The following is a 14,169-nucleotide window of genomic DNA, read 5'->3' on the forward strand; positions in this document are numbered from 1 at the left end:
CAGCAGTCCCTGCCTCTCATCAGAGTTCCACCACTGAGGTACTGCTATGCCTAGCAATATGTCCACTAATAGCGTCCAGCCTCAGAGCTCAGCGGTCTCCGGAAGTGGAAGAGAAAGTGCTGCCTCCCCTGGCGGTAAGCTCAGTTATGGGGTCTCACAGCAGGGCTGCTCAGGACTCTGAGAGGTCAGTGAGTTACCAAGACAGCATGTGCTCCACGCATGTTCTCCACGAGGCTGGGGGAGCTTGGGCAGTTCTGTTTAGAGTATTAGCCACTCCACTGGCCCCAGAGCCACTATTCTCCTCCTTTGTGGCAGCTGCAGGCTGGCTGTGTCCTGAGGGCCTGCCTGTTACACACCTCATTCCAGGGGTTAGGTGATTTCCTGTCCTCCCGGATGCTTTCAGGCCTCTAAACCGAAGGAGGGGGATACATACCTAGTCCACACGACAGATCAACCAAGTCTCCGTTCCCACACAGTTAGTTTCCCTATTACTTGAAACCAACGTAAGTGCTCAGTATCCTTATCCTGGTTTAGTTTCTTTGTAAAGATAAACTGCAGCCTGTAGGGGTTGAGTAGCTTTTCTTTTTTTGAGATGGAGTCCCGCTCTGTTGCCGAGGTTGGAGTTCAGTGGCGCCATCTCCGCTCACTGCAAGCTCCGCCTCCCGGGTTTACGCGATTCTCCTGCCTCAGCCTCCCGAGTAGCTGGGACTACAGGCGCCTGCCACCATGCCCGGCTAATTTTTTGTATTTTTAGAAAAGACGGGGTTTCACCATGTTAGCCAGGATAGTCTCGATCTCCTGACCTCATGATCTGCCCACCTCCACCTCCCAAAGTGCTGGGAATACAGGCGTGAGCCACCGCGCCTGGCCAGGGTTGAGTGGCTTTTTAAAGATATCATGAGTAGTATGTAGTGAAACAGAAATTGAAACTCAGATCTCTCGTGAGAGAGCTCAAACACTGTTCTTTCCAGTCCCACAGACTGCACCCAAGACGCCTGTTATCCAAGCCTCAGACACCTGAGGGAGGCTTACGCTGACCTGTCCACAAATGAGCCTCAGATATCCACTCCCGAAGACAGAGACTGGAGTGGGGCATGGAGATCAGGGCCCCCCTCTTTTCCCAGATGGTGCCCTGGCATGGGCTGCTACTTTTGTTGCCAAAGTCATCCCCAGACAGGCTATGGGAGGGAAATGAAATGAACCAAGATCAATGAACGACTTGAGTATAAGAAGCTTGGAAGTCATCACTCCCACTCTCAAATCAAGAAAAAAAAAAGCTGAATAAACTGGAAATCAACAACTCTTCTTAGATCCGTCAGAGAATTGAGGTCACAGGGCAAACTATGATCCTCAAAACTGGAGACAGGCAGATACAGAGAATCCCAGTTAATCTGAAGGGAAGCTGAGATGTAAAAGCTGGCCATTGGAGCCAATGCTGGGGTAGGAAAACCTAAAAACTGTAATTGTCAAAGTGCTGAAGGTTCAACGTGGATGAGCTTGACAGTTAAAAACTCCACATCCAGTCTTAGGAGAGCCTCAACTTTCAGGAGTTTTACCTTCAGTAGCCTTACCAGATTCTCAGGGTGTAGATCAGAGAAAAATCCCCTCCTGATTTTGACAGGACGATGGGAAAAGTAACCATTTTGAAATAAGAGCAGAACATTAGTTCTACTTTCCTAAAGCCTATCCTTAAGAGAAACTATTTTTAGCAGAGCCTAATGTATTGGGGTTTTATCCGAGCCTAACTGACTTGGGGAAAGAGACGTGTTAAACTCCAGTTCCCTGTGCCTTCCTGTCCCACCAGGGACACGGGCTACTGAGAAGCACGTGTGCAGGTCACAGCCTGGGAGCATAGGCTCACTGTGCACTGTGCCTGGGACCTAATCACAGGACTATGGAACATTTCTTCTCCCATATAAGCACCTCACCACCACGTCAGTAGGACTTTTGTATAATAAGGGAATTATAATGGAAGGAATTGACTGTCTCAGCACTTATTTAATAAGGAGTCTCTAGGGAAACTCAAAGACAACAGGGGAGATACTAACAAGGATACAAGAGTAAATTTTGCCTCTGACACCTACAGCAACACCAAACAGTAAAGACAGTCTAACTACCAGCTAGATAAACACAGAGCCTTACACAAACGACCTCTTTACCTCTGTTCCTTTTGCCCAGTGTATCATGTCTCGCTTTCAACCCAAAAAAGGGAACTAAAAGGTACTAAAAGTGTACTAAAGTGTACATTTAAATCTATGATTCATTTGTTTAGTTATTTTATATAGGTTCTTCAAATATCATTGCAGTAAACTTTTTATTGATATTAGTTAACTTGTGTATTTGTTAGAAATACAATTCCTTTTTCCATTATAGTGCTTTTCTACTTTTGTGAAATATCAGTTTTTTGTCTTTGTGTGTGTCAGTTTCTGCACTCTTTTACCCTGTTCATTGAACGATATATCTGTTCTTCCACAGTACCAACTGTCTTATACTATAGCTTTATGGCAAGTCTTAATATCCTCCAACTTTATTCTGTCTTCCCAAAATTGTTTTAGCTATTCTAATTTCTTTACCTTTCCATACACATTTTGGAATAAGCTTCTCTATATTGAAAAAAACAAATGTTGTTGGGAGTTGATGTTTTACAATACTGAGTCTTCCAATCTATGAAAGTAGTATGTCTCTCCACTTATTTAGGTCTTGTTTGGTTCCTTTCATTAGAATTATCTTGCTTTTATCACACTAAAATTTACATCCAAAATATTTCAATTTGGGGGAACTGTTGTGTATGACATTGTTTTTAGTTTTTGTTTCAAGTTGTTCATTGTTAGTATTTGGAAATATGATTCATGTCTGTATATTGCTCTTGTATCCTTAGACTTTGATAAAGTAATATATCATCATTTATTAAGAGTTTTCTTGCAGATTCCTTGATATTTTCTATATAGGCAATCACGTCATCCATCAATATTAATGGTAATATTTCTTCTTTTCTAACCTGTATGTCTTCATCTCCATTTCTTGTCATACTGCACTGGTTAGGACCTACAGTCCTAAGTTGAAAAGAAGATGAGAAAGGACCTTCTGGCCTCATTTTGGAACTTAGGAGAAAAGCATTAATTCTTTCACCATTAAGCATGATGTTAGCTTTTAGTTTTTTGTAGGTGTTCTTTATTAGGTTGAGGTTGTGAGCTTCTATTCTTAGTCTGCTAAAAATTTTTAACATAAGTCATGTTGAATTTTGCCAAATGCTTTTTCCGCCTTAATTGATGTGACCATTTTTGTTTTCTCCTTTAAATTGTTAATATAGTGGATTACACTGATAATTTTTGAGTATTGAACCAGCCTTACGTTTCTGGAAAAAATTCTTCTTGGTTATAGTGTTTTATTATTTCCTTCCTTCTTCATGGTTCTATTTTATTTCGCCCTTTTTAGAGAGGTTTCTTTATGTGAAAGTGTATATTATTGATTTTAGACCTTTGTTTTTTCAAATATAAGCATTCAATGCTATTTAATTTTCCACTAGCAATGCTTTATCAGGATCTTATCACATTTTATATATTTTATTTTTATATTAATTCAGTTCTATGCCTTTTTAAATTTTCCTCAGAACTTCCTCTTTAATCAATTTAAAAATGTGCATTTTTTGTTGTTGTTGTTGAGACAGAGTCTCGCTCTGTTGCCCAGGCTGGAGTGCAGTGGCGCGATCTCGGCTCACTGCAAGCTCCGCCTCCTAGGTTTAAGTGATTCTCCTACCTCAGCCTCCCAAGTAGCTGGGATTACAGGTGCGTGGCACCATGCCTGCCTAATTTTTGTATTTTTAGTCGAGACGTGGTTTCTCCATGTTGGCCAGGCTGTTCTCAAACTCCTGACTTGGTGATCCACCTGCCTTGGCCTCCCAAAGTGCTGGGATTACAGTTGTGAGCCACTGTGTCCAGCCTAAAAATGTACATTTTAATTTCCAAGTGTTTGCACGTGTTCTTCTTATCATTTTCATTTTATATACTTTAAAGTTTATACTGTGAACATATTCAAGTAAAATTCAATTACGTTTTTATGTTTGTTTAGTTATTTTATATAGGTTCTTCAAATATCATTGCAGTAAACTTTTTCAAATATTTTATGTAGTGGTTCTCAGTGTTTTGCATCAATAAGGAATGCCCTGAAAATATGATCGCCCCGTACTCCCCCACCCTGCCCGCCCTGAGGTTACTGGAGATGTGTTTATGAGGAGAAGCTCATAGAGACAGGAATCATATGAAATTTCTTTCTGGTGTTTTGTTTTGTTTTGTTTTGTTTTGTTTTGAGACAGAGTTTTGCTCTTGTCTCGCTTAGGCTGGAGTGCAATGACACGATCTCGGCTCACCACAACCTCCGCCTCCGAGGTTCAAGTGGTTCTCCTGCCTCAGCCTCCTGAGTAGCTAGCTGGGATTACAGGCATCCGCTACCATGCTTGGCTAATTTTGTATTTTTAGTAGAGACGGGATTTCACCATGTTGATCAGGCTGGTCTCGAACCCCCAACCTCAGTTGATCTGCCCACTTCGGCCTCTCAAAGTGCTGGGATTACAGGCGTGAGCCACTGCGCCCAGCTGAATCATGTGAACTTTCTAAGTCCCCAGGGCACATAGCCTTCTGGGCCAGCATATAGACATCTGGCAGGGATCCAGGGTGCAGGAGTTAGATGCAATCCTTGAGCTCTAGTACCTTTATACTGCATGATCACAGAAGATCAGACCATGTGTGGGCAGGGACTAGGACCAGCACTGTGATGGGTAGGGCCCAGGCCCAGCCCTTCTCCATCAAATGAGCACTCAAGGTGAGGGGAGCACCAGCCTTTCCTCTGCTGTGGTCAGGGCTGAAGTTCATGCTTCCGGTTGTAGGGGCTGAGTCACTCAGCAGCACTCACTCAGCTTTGGCCTGAAGCCTGATTTTGTAAATAAAATGTTAATGGAGGAGATCAGATGCCTACAGTGTCATATTGCTGGAGATGTGAGTAACCGATGAAGATCAACATATTTCGGTTCATTTAGATGATTGACTTAACAGAGAGCTTCCATACCCTCTCAAGGCCTGCATTTTAATCTATTTAACGTTTTTTTTTATGCCAGGGTGTGACATTTTCTTTGTTATAGAGAAATTCTTTTTAAAAAAAGAATGCACAGGGAGTTAATATGAAATATTGTGTTCTCACCAAGTGAAGGCCAAAAGATTTCATTACAGGATGTACAAAGGAAGCCTCTGTGTAACTTACATAGGAACAAGTGGTGGAAGCATCCAGTTACTGCAAAGCATGGCGCCAACAGGCGGATCTCAGGAGAGTCTGCACGTGGGCAGGGAGCTCCATTTTCTCACTGTGGAGGGGAGTGACAGTTCTGCCTTTGTTCCATTACATTAAAATTGTCATTTGAATTTTATGAGGTCCCTACATTTGTTGATCTGCAAGTTTCTTTCGGTTTCATTGTTGCAAGATATCTATATGCCTACATTCTTTATATCTAGTTTTCAGGTTACATATAATTAATATATATTTAATAAAAATATAATATATATATTATAAAATATATAGACACATGAGCAGAGGCAGAGCAACAAGAATAAGGTTTTAATACACACAATCAGGAGAGAGAAGGGCCCATCAAAGTAAATGGGCAAGGGGAAGACGGGCACCTGTAAAGAGCAGCGGGCATCCTGCCAGTTCAAAGAATAGAGACCTGGCTGGGGACTCGGGTCAGCCAGATTAACAGTCAAGCCGGGGAGGGCACAGCTGATGATGACAGAAGCTAGCTGCTGCTTCTGCCCACAGGGGAGTGTCTCAAATACACTGTGGCTCTGATTGGGCTCATCAGTCCCACACCCTCCAACACACACACACAGACACACACACACAGGCACACACACACAGACATACACACACTTTGAGGTTTTGGGCCTCTGGCTTCTATAAGGAGAGAGCAGCTTAAATTTAACTTCAAGGGACTGAGCCCCTTCCTCCAGGAGGAATGTCCATTCATGGGGACCATATGTGGAGGGAGACTTGCTTCTTATTTGTTCCCCATCGTACCACCTGTGTGTACCAGTGGGCCTCAGGTGCTCTTTCTGAATGAGAACCCTAATTGTGTCCAGTCGCAGGAGTTGTGGTGCCGTCCCTACCATCTGTTCTGGATGTTGCAGAGGTGCGGCTCCCTAAACTGGAGGTGCCTGGAGGAGCCCTGATGGGAAGGCTCAGAAAAACAGGGGCACTGGGGACACAGGCTTTTCATTGCTGCCCATCAGGGGGCCCCAAGTGTGGGCCGAGGGCTGGGGCTGGAGAATATGAATGTAGCCAGGCAGACGGAGGCCGATGTCTTTCCAGGGTGCCTCTACTGTGCATTTAATTTGGGAAATTAAGAGACTACTCACTCTGGAGCTTGGTGAAGATCTGAAAGCCACAGCGTTAGTAGCGGGGGTCATGTCCATAGCAAAGAGCTGAGGGCCTAAAGGGGGCTGCAAGGTCAGGTGGTCAGATGCCCTTGCTGTGATGGTGGAAATGGCTGCTGTGGAATTCAACAGCTGATGGGTGATAGCAGGGATCCCGGTGGAAGGGGCTGGAAGAGGAGTAGGGGAAGAAAGAGGAGGAGAGGAATGCACACATATGGGTGTAGGAGGCTACCTTCTGAAGGGAGGCTGGAAGGAGAAAGATGCGGGGCTAGGAGGTATTGGGCAGGGGTGAGAGGTCAGAGGCACTGAAACTGTAGCTGAATGAGAGCAGCCTCCTTTCTCATAAGGCCGAACCCCCAAAATGGGGGTAAGGTCAGCAGGAGGAGCCAGGGGGAGAGTTAGGAATTATGGCTATCAAATTTTACTCAATTCTTGGTGTGGGCAAAGGTGGAGGGACAGGCAGGGTGAGGGACCCAGCAGCCACGTGGGTCAAGTCAGAGGTAGGAGGAGGAGCCGGGATCTGTGAAGTGTAGGTGGCCAAGGGTAGGGAGTCTCAGCAGGTGTGGAGACAGCAGGGGCAGGCTGGGTGGCGCTGCAGTTTCCCATGTCTTACTTTTTTTTTTTTTTTTTGAGACGGAATCTCGCTTTGTCGCCAAGCTGGAGTGCAGTGGTGCAATCTCGGCTCACTGCAACCTCCGCCTCCCAGGTTCAAGCCATTCTCCTGCCTCAGCCTCCCAAGTAACTGGGACTACAGGCGCCCGCCGCCACGCCCGGCTAATTTTTGCATTTTCAGTGGAGAAGGTGTTTCACCGTGTTGTCCAGGACCGTCTCCATCTGTCTGTTTTCTTGTTGTCGTTTTTTATTATTTTTAATTTTTTAATTAAAAAGTAAACTTGAGCTGGGTGTGGTGGCTCAAGCCTGTAATCCCAGCACTTTGGGAGACCGAGGTGGGCAGATCACAAGGTCAGGAGTTTGAGACTAGCCTGACCAACATGGTGTGAACCAGGCTCCCTACTAAAAGTACAAAAAAATTAGCCTGGCATGGTGGTGTGTGCCCAAAATCCCAGCTACTCAGGAGGCTAAGGCAAGAGAATCGCTTGAACCTCGGTGTCGGAGCTTGCAGTGAGCCGTGATCACGCCACTGTACTCCAGCCCTGGCGACAGAGTGAGACTCCGTCTAAAAATAAATAAATAAATAAATAAATGTAAACTTTAATGTCGAAAATGCAAACTTGGGGAAGGCAGAAATATCACACACAAGGATGTCACTTCACACTTGGAGGGTTGCACAGCAGCAGGGGCAGAGAGGCTCCCCACTTCCCAGACGGTGGTGTGGGTGGTCAGAGGCGCTCCTCACCTCCCAGACGGGTTAGTGGCCAGGCAGAGCCGCTCCACACCTCCCAGATGGGTTAGTGGCCAGGCAGAGGCACTCCTCACCTCCCGGATGGGTTAGTGGCCAGGCAGAGGCACTCCTCACCTCCCAGACGGGTTGGTGGCCAGGCAGAGGTGCTCCTCACCTCCCAGACGGTTAGTGGCCAGGCAGAGCCGCTCCTCACCTCCCGGATGGGTTAGTGGCCAGGCAGAGGCACTCCTCACCTCCCAGATGGGTTGGTGGCCAGGCAGAGGTGCTCCTCACCTCCCAGACGGGTTGGTGGCCAGGCAGAGGTGCTCCTCACTCCCAGACGGGTTGGTGGCCAGGCAGAGCCGCTCCTCACCTCCCAGACGGGTTGGTGGCCAGGCAGAGGCGCTCCTCACCTCCCAGACTGTGAGGCGGCCAAGCAGAGATGCTCCTCACTTCCTATACAGTGGGTTGGCGGGGGTGGCGCTGGGCAGAGGTGCCCCTCACCTCCCAGACGGGTTGGTGGCTAAGCAGAGATGCTCCTCACTTCCCATACAGTGGGTGGGGGTGTGGCGCTGGGCAGAGGTGCTCCTCACCTCCCAGACAGGTTGGTGGCCAGGCAGAGGTGCTCCTCACCTCCCAGATTGTGAGACGGCCAAGCAGAGATGCTCCTCACTTCCCATACAGTGGGTTGGGGGGGTGGCGCTGGGCAGAGCCGCTCCTCACCTCCCAGACCCAGCAGTGGCCAGGCAGAGGCCCTCCTCACTTCCCAGACTGTGAGGCGGCTGGGCAGAGGCGCTCCTTACTTCCCAGATGGTACAGGGACCAGGCAGAGATGCTCCTCAGGTCTTGATCTCTTGACCTCGTGATCCACCTGCCTTGGCCTCCCAGAGTGCTGGATTACAGGCGTGAGCCACGGCGCCTGCCCTGCCGTGTCTTCTTTCTCCTCCCAAGGGGCTGTTTTCGTCTCCTGGATTTTGATGTTCTACTTAACACCCTCATGTTCTTATCCATGTTGCCCAGCTGGAGGCGTCCTTCCCTTTGGGAAGCCTGACCCAGCTCTAACAGTGCCTCAGGAGACAGGCAGGGAAGCTTAGCGGGTGGGGGCAGCTCGTCTCTATCCCACCTCAGTTGCAGGGGAGGGGTCGGTTGCAGCGGCAGCGGTGACCTTGACAGCTTTCTTTTGCGGGACTCGTGGCCGGCAGCTCGGAGTGGAGAAGAGCTACTTGATCCTAGAGCTGGAGGATCTTTGCGCTGCATGTCCTTCCCCCGCATAAGCAACGCTGGAGAGCTGGGCAGGTGGTCTTTACCCAGCACCTTCAAGGCTGCCTTCTCTGGCCACAGGGAGCAGCCCGGAACTGGGGCAGGGAGCACTGTTGGAACTGGGGCAGGGAGCACTGCTGGAACTCGGGCAGGGAGCACTGTTGGAACTGGGGCAGGGAGCACTGTTGGAACTGGGGCAGGGAGCACTGTTGGAGCTGGGTCAGGCTTCCCAAAGGGAAGGATGCCTCCAGCAGGGCTGTGTGAGCTGGAGACTCCATGGCCCTTGGAGTAGAAACTCACTGCATGCACCTGGGCCTTGTCACTCTGGTTCTTTTTTGTCAAGCTCTTGAGATGGACATTTCCCTCCAAGGGCCTGGGACTGCACCAGGAGAAAGTGAGGTTTCCCTGAGTCTCCAGGGGCCTAGAGGTGGAAGCTGCTTCCCCATTGCTACAGGGGCCCCTTTTCTCATCCTCCTGCCCGTGGGTCTCTACCTGATCCACTTCCACTGGTTCTTCGGGCTCTTCTTCTGTCTTCGGGAGCCTGGCTGGGATCAACTGCTCATCTAATGAAGGCAGTCGGAGGTTAAACTTGCATCTGAGACGAGGGATCCTCACGGTGCTGGGGTGTCCGAACATCACGGAGTTGCGAGCAGACAGCACAGATTTCTTCCTTGAGGGGGGGCTCCAGACCACAGGAGGCGGGACCCTCGGTGGGGTGCCTCTGTTCTGAGGGAGAAGATACAGCCTCGTAGGGGCGCCGTCCCACCTGGCTGGAAAAGAAGGCCCAGGATGTCGCTGAGGGTAGAAGAGGAATCGGGAACAGCCCAGGGTTCCAGGGGCAGGCATAGGTGCAGGAGCCGCGAGGTGAGCCCAGCCAGCTGGGAAGGCCTCACAGACAAGACGAGCACGATGCCAATGGTGTGGCCAGAACCTGCGCTGGAACCAGGAACAAAATACGTTTAGAGGAGCACGTTGCCGATGGCCTCGCCGGGACCTGCGGCGGAACCAGGAACAAAATATGCTTAGCGAGTTGCCCATTTTGAGCAAGTTGTGCGCGGACGAAACTAGGGGTCAGAAGTGGAGAGGATACTCCTAAGTCACCCACTTTTCTGTGGCTGGGTGCGCACTGGGCACCTGGGAGCTTATGACATCACTATGGGACTGGTGACAGAGCCAGGGTGTGGAGGAGTGTGCAGGTGCCCAGTGAGGGTGCCTACAAGAGGAGTCAAAGGGCAAAGGATGAGGCCCCTCCACTGGTCCAGCTGGACTCTCTAGCCTCAGGGACGTCCTGCTCCTGGGGGCAGGTGTGTGGCCCTGGATGGGCCACCCTGTAGGGCTGTGGGCATTGTGGGGCTGATCCGCCAGAGTCCTTCCTGCCTGGCGCCTGACCCAGGCACTGGCTGACACACAATGGCCCTGTCTTGGCCCTATACGTCGGTTTACAGGGCCAGAACCTGGAAGCAGAGCGCAGGACGAGCCAGATCCCGCCAGGCTCCCCCCCGGGCACCTGTCCAGTGCCTCTGTGCCGCCTGGAGCCAGGCCCGCCTTCTCCATGGCTGCCGTGGCCTTGAGGACCTCCAGCCTCGCTGCACAGGTTTCCAAGGAGAGGACATGGTGCCCTGACCTGACTGGATGCTGCCTCTTACCGCGTAGCCCCCTGGCAGGCAGGGCCTCCACTTCTTTTTACAAATTTGTCTGAGATCATTACTCAGGTCATTCAGGTGGTCATGGCCCAGCCAGGCTTTGGACCCGAGCTGTGCTATTCCACAGCTGGCACTCTGGCCTGTGTGCCTCATGATCACGGATACAGCACTTATTCTTATTTATTCCTGTAGTCCTGGGGTACTTCGCACCGTGGCATATCTGTAATAAGCACATGCACACCTAGAAGGAGGCTTTCACTTCAACATATAAGTTGGCCATGGCCCACTCTGGGCTCCAGTCCTCTACAAAGATGTAGGGCAGGGACTACCCATTAACACAGCACCATCCCACATTGCTCTTCTAATGGAGCCTTTCACCCCAGATGTTCTTTCTTGTCTGATGGGAAGGATCCAAGTATGTAAAGATTATGTTCTAGATCAGCTTTGGTCTATCCTAAAAGAAATTTGCCAGTGGATTATTCCATATAGATAAAAGTCAGTTTCTCTGGTCTTCCTGGAATGTGTCTAGAAAGCAAGTACTTTATTTATTTACAAGTTAATTGTGGATCAATGTATTGGATTAAAATGTGACCAACATAATTTGGTCATTGTGAGCATGCCAGCTCGGTCCACTCTTCCCCACACATTATGATATCCTAAATATAACTCTAGATTTTCTTATGCCCTAGAGAAGGACATACTCTTGGGTGTCTGGACTAGGGAAACATGTATGAAAAACCATTCGGCCACTCTACATCTGAAGTTACTTCTGTCATTTTGTTAATTATTTTCTGGTTGTTTTGTAGATCTTTTGTTTCTTCTTTTATTGTTTCCTTTATGGTTTGGTGAGTTTCTGTACTGATAAGCTTTGATTCCTTAATTTCATTGACATATCTGGTGGTATAATTTTTTTCTCTTTGGTTACTCTGGAGCTTACATTTAAAAATTTATAGTTATGATAGGCTATTTAAAGCTGATAAAAAGTTTTGATCACACATAAACATGCTATATTCCCCCCACATCCCCTGTCAATGCACAAAATTTGTACTTTTTTGCTTTAATTTATATTGTTCTGTATTGGGCATTTATTAAGAACTCATTGTGGATATAAATATCTTTGACTATTTTGATGTTTTAATGGGTTCCCAAGTCTGAATTTCTGAAGATAGTTATACTAGGGATGAATTCAATGTAATTCATGAATTATTCATGACTTTCTAGATGGGTTAATGAATGTTTCTTTTATCCCCTCAGGACGGGATCTCTGAATCAGTGGGGAGCTTCATGAGGGACGTCAGGGGGAGTTGGGAGGATGCTGATGGAAGTGGGGAGGCCTGCGGTCGTCCTGCACTTGTTTATCTAAAAGTGATGAGAAGGCTTCACCCAAATGCAGGAGCCATGACCCTGACCCATCACTGCCCCATGTTACAGGAGACAGGACTTGACCGTCCTCCCACAAGTCAGAGCTATTGTTAATCAAGGTGACAGTGCAAGACGTGTTCCCACTCCTGACTCCACCCAATTGCTGTAAATAGAGCCCCTGAGTGTGTTAGCTTGTTCTGAAACTGGGAGACAGTTTAGCAAATGTTTCATCACATTCAAGGTTTGCTGAAAATACTGACACATTCCCCATCTAATGAGGAGTCAGTACAACTAACTCAAGGGCATTAGCCCTGCTCCCCTCGTAAGTAAGTACTGATCCTGTAGAAATGGAATCATTTTTAAACTAAGAAAAAAGATAAGATGGGACATGACGGTGTGATGAGTATCCCCGTTGCTGCGTTGGGCAAATGTGGGCTGGCATGGGGGTTTACAGTTTCTCTATCAGGACAAGGAAACCCTCATGAATGACACAAGCAGGGCCAGGTACAGGTCATCAGCACGGCTCCAAGGCTGTCTTTCAGTGACTGACGTTTTAAGGCAAACGTTCATTCATGTGTGCTTCAACTCCAGTTTGCCAGCAGAACACAGTAGATGATCAGTCCGTTAGAAGTCGAGAAAGTCATTTTCTTGCTAATAGTCAAGAAAGTGCTTTTTGACATGCTTGTGCTTCTGAGAGAATGCAAAAGAAGGTGGGGAAGAACACAAGCTTCCTAGATGGGTCACTGGCTGGCAAGATTGGATTTTAGCCGGATAAGGTGTTCATGGTTGACCTATTTCAGCACATCTGCATATACGGGTTTCAATAACCAAGGATAAACAGGGCAGACTGCAATGATGAGGAGAACTCGTTTAGCTGAGAAGCCCTCAGGCACAGGGGTTTTTTAATCATACATCAAACCGTAGCAGAGAGCTTAGCAGAGGCAGCGTGTTAGCATGGCTCCAGGTCATGTTTATGGTCCTGTGTCCCTAACTTGTCCATCTCTGCTCTGTCCTAAGACCTCAGGTGACCAGCTCTCCCCAGGTCTCAAGGGCCTGTCACATGGCATATTACTTTCCTGTGTTTTCTGACAATTCTATCTAAAATCTTCAGTGATCTATCTCAAGGTAAGACCCCAACCAGGGTGTTTCAATGATATAGGGGCACTCTTAGGTTACAAAACACCTTTAAGAAGAATAGTAGTGGCTCTATGCTGGGGACTGGGGATTGTATACTAAGCATCACTGAGTTATCCCCTTTAATCTTCAGAGTACTCACATTTTAAATTTCCCTTTTACAGGTGAGGAAATGGGAGTTCTACAAGTTTAAGTGCCTTGCCCAAAGTTGCATGGCTGTTAAGAAGCTGAACCATGATTGAAACCCAGAACTCTTCCATTTCAAAATCAGTGGCCTTAATTACTCTACATTTGTTTATTTGATTGTTGTCTGTCTCTGCCTGTCAACTATTGTGCTCACAAGATATAAGATAAATAGCCAACATCAACTGCTGATATATACCCATGGAAAATGAATCATTCTACTAAAAAGACGCATGCCCACATATGTTCATCACAGCACTATTCTCAATAGCAGACATAGAATCAACCCAGGTGCCAATCAACAGTGGACTGGATAAAGAAACTGTGGTACACATACACCATGGAATACTACGCAGCCATAAAAAAGAACAAAATCATGTCCTTTCCAGCAACATGAATGCAGCTGGAAACCATTATCCTAAGCAAACTAATGCAGATACGGAAAATAAAAATTACATGTTCTCACTAATAAGTGGGAGCTAAACAATGAGCATTCATGAACATAAAAATTGGAACAATAGACATTGAGGAATACAAGAGGGAGAAGGAGGGAGGGGGGAAGGGTTGAAATAAAACTGTCTATTGAGTACTATGCTCACTGTCTGGGTGACAGATTCATTCATATTCCAAACCTCAGCATCATACAATATGCCCCTGTAGCAAACCTGCGCATGTACTCCTGACTGTAAAGTAAAAGTTGAAAAATGAAAACAAAAGAAAAAAGAAAGAAAGAAAGAAAAAGGGATCAGATGGTCCTTGATCAGACCTGCCCTGATTCCTAGAGGGCGGCACATCCCTGGCGTGTGCCCCGACTGCCCTTGGGCTC

At 47.5% G+C, this 14,169-nt stretch overlaps 1 protein-coding gene and 1 long non-coding RNA gene across 2 annotated transcripts; one reads left to right on the plus strand and one right to left on the minus strand.

The window, feature by feature from the left end:
• Positions 1–7,619: 7,619 nt before the first annotated feature.
• LOC101001967 (putative UPF0607 protein ENSP00000382826) lies at positions 7,620–10,323 on the minus strand. Its single transcript, XM_009189184.4, has one exon. It carries the CDS (start codon positions 10,057–10,059, stop codon positions 8,659–8,661), a length of 1,401 nt encoding a protein of 466 aa, XP_009187448.1. The 5' UTR covers positions 10,060–10,323; the 3' UTR covers positions 7,620–8,658.
• An 8-nt stretch (positions 10,324–10,331) lies between these two features.
• Positions 10,332–13,654, plus strand: LOC116269986. The gene is made up of 3 exons (XR_004177789.1): positions 10,332–12,145; positions 13,044–13,151; positions 13,325–13,654. It is a non-coding gene; the product is annotated as an uncharacterized LOC116269986 (long non-coding RNA).
• Positions 13,655–14,169: the final 515 nt, after the last annotated feature.

The sequence above is a fragment of the Papio anubis genome, chromosome 13 (genome assembly GCF_008728515.1).
Source record: "Papio anubis isolate 15944 chromosome 13, Panubis1.0, whole genome shotgun sequence".
NCBI classification, from domain to species: Eukaryota; Metazoa; Chordata; class Mammalia; order Primates; family Cercopithecidae; genus Papio; species Papio anubis.

What these genes read in the sequence shown, in the direction of transcription:
- LOC101001967 (XM_009189184.4), bottom strand. Translation starts at nt 10,059, where the DNA reads ATGGGCAACTCGCTAAGCATATTTTGTTCCTGGTTCCGCCGCAGGTCC.